Below are 4,353 nucleotides of genomic sequence, written 5' to 3' on the forward strand. Positions count from 1 at the left end.
CTCCATCACTATCGGTGTTAGGGACTAGAGCTTCTGTGGGGAAATGAATACTCAGTTCGAGGAATAATCATCAAACGTTTAAAATTCTGAGAGGAATAGATAAGGTAGACGGTAAAAGTATTTTCCCCAAGATGGGAGAGTCCAAAACTAGGGGGTGCAGGTTTAGTGTGAAAGGGGAAAGATTTAAAAAGTAAAGATTTTAAAACAGCGGAATAAGCTGCTGAAGAAGTGGTTGGAGCGGGTGCAATAGTATGATTCAAGGAGCACTTGGTTAGGTACATGGATGGGTAGGGCTTATGTGGAGCTAACACAGGAAATTGGTCCCAGCTGGGTGGACTGGTTGGGCCGAATGGCCGATATCTACACTGTAACTCTATCTCTCTATCAGTGATACCCGGAAAGATAAATTCCTGCCAGTTGATGGTCTTCATCAAATACTTTCAAAATGCAAGTTATCGCAACGAGTTTGTCAATCATTAGTTAAGTCAACAAAGAAGTGATAGTTTAGTCATTCCTACTGATGGGACAAAGGACGATAATCTATTCGAAGCTGGTACGGGACCGACAGCCCAGAAGAAATCGGATCATAATCAGATAGTAAAAGCCAGCAGATAATTGGCAGGTGACTGCAACTGTTAATGATGACAGTTCAAAACTGAAAGTATCGTTTGTTTTGTGAAAAGATTGTGCTGAAGCTTGGAACTGCTTTAGAACAGCGCGGCCGGCATTCAATGAAGGAACAGCGGTGTTACAAAGGCTCCAACATAGTCGGGGAAATGTTTATCAAGTTGTCCATTTCAAAACTATGAAGAATGTACGTGACAATCACCCCCCGTGCATTCCAGTGATTGAGTAATGGATGATCGCTAGAGATACCAGAGGCATTGTCCAAGCATTACAAGCGGCTATGTGGAATCTCTGAGGAACAGACAAGCTAAAATATTCATCACTTTATTACAGTCGGCCAATTCACCTCATACGTATTCAGAAAATGTAATTATTTTTCTAGAATTAATTCACTTTCTATTACAGAATAAAGCGTGCTTATTGCCCTATCATTAATTAATCACACAACATTCATCATCATTCTTATCTTGAGATATTTATATCATTTAATAAATCACAACTCCTTCACATTTAAAATAGCCCTCACAAGTAGAATTTTAAAAGCGACATAGGTTGTCTAAGAAATGCATTTTTCCTAAGGTATGTTGTACCGGAAACGACAATATTCAATTATATGAAGAATCCTGTTCTGCATGCTTAATCTGAATTTTATATGGGTTTAAGTTATAAATTTTGGTGGTGAAATTCCCATATTTGGTAGATTTATGGCCTGAAAACGTATTGGCAGTTGATTGCATTTATCATACCCTTCAAATGACTGTATTAGTTTTACAGGATGTACAACTGTCACGTCTTGTCTTGGAGCTGTCCATCAATCGAATCTCCGCCCCATATGCAATCCTATAAAGAGAGGCTCCGACTCTGAGTCCGTCAATGCGAATCGAGAATAACAGTTTCGGCTCGATCTCTCTGCGAAAAGCTCTATAAGGATACAACACAGAGACCCAGACTTGAAGAATTTTGGGAAACTCCTTTCAGCAGGATTTCTAGGTATGTGTAAATTGGTATGACTGTGATACATCGTAACGTTCATTAAGTCTAGTACTATGGTTGTAAATATTTCTACTAATTTGCGAAGTTACCGAAATTAAATGAGATTCGGGATAACAACCGGCACTCAGCAGGTTGCACTCGCCGTGGCTTATATGTCATGTTTTTTAATACTTACTTGAAATAACTCGCTAGATTAGAAATCGATTTTGTGATGTTCATCACTGCAGAAACATCAGAAAGGAAATTGCCACATGTAGAAACATACTAACTCGACGGCGGTTTCTGCCGAAGGGAGATTTAAAAAAAATAATATATACCTCTCGCATGAGAGGGGAAACTTAACCGCTAACGCGCTGCGGACACAGATCCAGAGGCAGAAAAATGCCTGTCAGCAGCATGGCCACCATTTCAAAACAAACAGCACTTGTCAGAAAATAGTGCCTAATGCCGGCGTGGATTTTGTTTTGTCTGGCAGGACTTCACCATGAGGCTGCTTCAGGTTGCTCTTCTTTACTGTTGCTTCGTTTGCTCTACCTTCGTCAACGTGGACGCCAAACTGGACGTAGCATCAGAATTTAAAAAGAGGCAAGTATAACAGGACGGCTTTCGCCAGTATATTAAGCGTGTTCATTGATAACACGATCAGGTCTTTACCAAGTGTGTCTGTGCGTGTACATTTAATTTATCGGGCTTGTGCATTTCTGCTCGCAGGTTGAACGCCAGGACTTTAAGCCGAGCGAAAAGGGACTTGAAAAATTACAAGCTGAAGACTCAGGGGGTGCCAGCGAGTAGCCAAGAGTTTGTGAGGACAGAAGACGTGAAAGAAAGCTTTAACGCACACTCCAGGTAATTAAGCAAATGCTCGCAGTCGCAGACCTGAAAAGTGAGATTATGTAAGCGTTTCGTTATGGAAGTAAACGGGAACGGTCTCGGTGTACTATGTTCCATAGTCAAATGACTTTTCGATTAGATTCTTGCTAAAACAGCTCCGTAACGTTCAATAAATATGAAAGATGAGAAGAGTTTATCAAGTTTGACATATAGGTTTGTTGAGTTGAAGAATTGGAAGAAATTACAATCTAGATGGACAAGATCCGCTTTTGATTGATAATTGATACAAAATTATAGGGACTCCAAACCAACGCTAATGTGTCCTATTACAAGTTCGGGATTCATAACAATCACTGTAGAGCGACTTCGAACTTGGGCAAGCTCTAAAGCACTTACGATAAGTTTTGATAACCTAAGTAAACTCTGCCGAATATTTGAATTTTATTGTCACGATCTGCACTATAATTTTCTGGGTTATTATTTACAACCTAGGCTGATTTCGTTTCCATGTTTTGTTTAAACGCAAACATTTGCAAACTTATCAGATAAACCGATTCATACAACGTACATCACGTTAGCTGAAGAATGGAGTCTATTACGTAGATTTTAGAGACCCGGTAGTGTTTAGTGCGGATTTCTAAACCTGTTTCTAGGATTTTGCTCTGATCATGATTGCTTTTCTTCCTTTACCAGCTCAGATGTGCATATTCGGATGAAGCGCAACCGACACGCATTGCCACTTTTTTCACAGCTCCAGCTGAACAGGCCCAGCTGCCAACTCGGGACATGCCAGGTCCAGCAACTAAGCCACCGCTTAAATCAACTCCTCAATAACCCAGAGAAGGACAGCATGGCTCGGTGGAGCACGTGGAGTCCCAACGGCTACGGCAGGAAACGGCGGTCCGTGCGATCCAAAATTGCGCTAACTCTGCCTCGACAGCAGGACTCACTGGCAAGGACGTAATGGGTTGTCCTCTGACAGGCGCACACAAACATGCAGGACTTACAACTGCAGAACTACTGCCATCAGCTACAATAAATGTTGGACGTAGTTGGACATAGGACGTCCGATCGTAAATTCCGCCTTGCCTTCATAACTCTTATAAGCTGCCAAATTTACCAGATTTCTGTTTGGCGAAGTTTCAGAGTGAACTGAATGGAAGAAAAGGGCGCCACCTCGGAGCATACGCCTGGGAATTAAGGGTTCATACCTTCATAGCGCCAAATTCCAGCCCATAATCTGAAGTCTGCATTTGAACCGTTCTTTTCTTTTCTGTTTGGATTACAGGGAGTCTAAAATCCTGCTAGTAGAAAAAAGATTGCATCATACTTGAAAGCAACTTCTAATATAGAAAGTGCAATTGATGTTTAATGTATGAACTGCATTGTATATAAAATGGTTTAAACTATTTAAATGTAACTTTTTATTTCCTGTACTTGTACATCTGGAAATAGAATTATTTTTATACGTGATAAAATGTATAAGGGCATTGTAGTATCAACAATCTTTGAATCGTCTGTCCATATCTTGGAGATTAAAATGTTCTCTAGTTACCCGACTTCTCTTGTACGTTTCAGACTTACAATGATTGTATATGTAGTACAATTTATTTTTTATCATAATTATTGAAAACAATAAATACCTGTTTTAATGAAGATATTTGTGGTTATTGTATGCACCATTCTTAAGAAAAGATACAATGAGCTTCTTAGCGAGTTCTTTCTTTCTGCTTACAGTTGTTTTGTGTGCGATAGGTGATCCTTAAGTAGTCCAAGCGCATCATTCAAGGAATATACAGTATATATTGGGCATTCAACCGCGGAGCATCACACCTGCAGGGATGTTACAAATCACGTACAGTCATGCCCAGTGCACAGAATGTCCCCACGCTCTTTTCCGAA

The 4,353-nt window shown here is 40.3% G+C and overlaps 1 protein-coding gene across 1 annotated transcript; it reads left to right on the forward strand.

The window, feature by feature from the left end:
• Window positions 1-1,479: 1,479 nt before the first annotated feature.
• Window positions 1,480-4,107, forward strand: adma (adrenomedullin a). The gene is made up of 4 exons (XM_073049582.1): window positions 1,480-1,617; window positions 2,096-2,205; window positions 2,332-2,466; window positions 3,145-4,107. The coding sequence occupies exons 2-4, from the start codon at window positions 2,105-2,107 to the stop codon at window positions 3,413-3,415; spliced, it is 507 nt and encodes a 168-aa protein (XP_072905683.1). The 5' UTR covers window positions 1,480-1,617; window positions 2,096-2,104; the 3' UTR covers window positions 3,416-4,107.
• Window positions 4,108-4,353: the final 246 nt, after the last annotated feature.

This window comes from Hemitrygon akajei, chromosome 6 (assembly GCF_048418815.1).
Source record: "Hemitrygon akajei chromosome 6, sHemAka1.3, whole genome shotgun sequence".
Lineage (NCBI taxonomy): Eukaryota > Metazoa > Chordata > Chondrichthyes > Myliobatiformes > Dasyatidae > Hemitrygon > Hemitrygon akajei.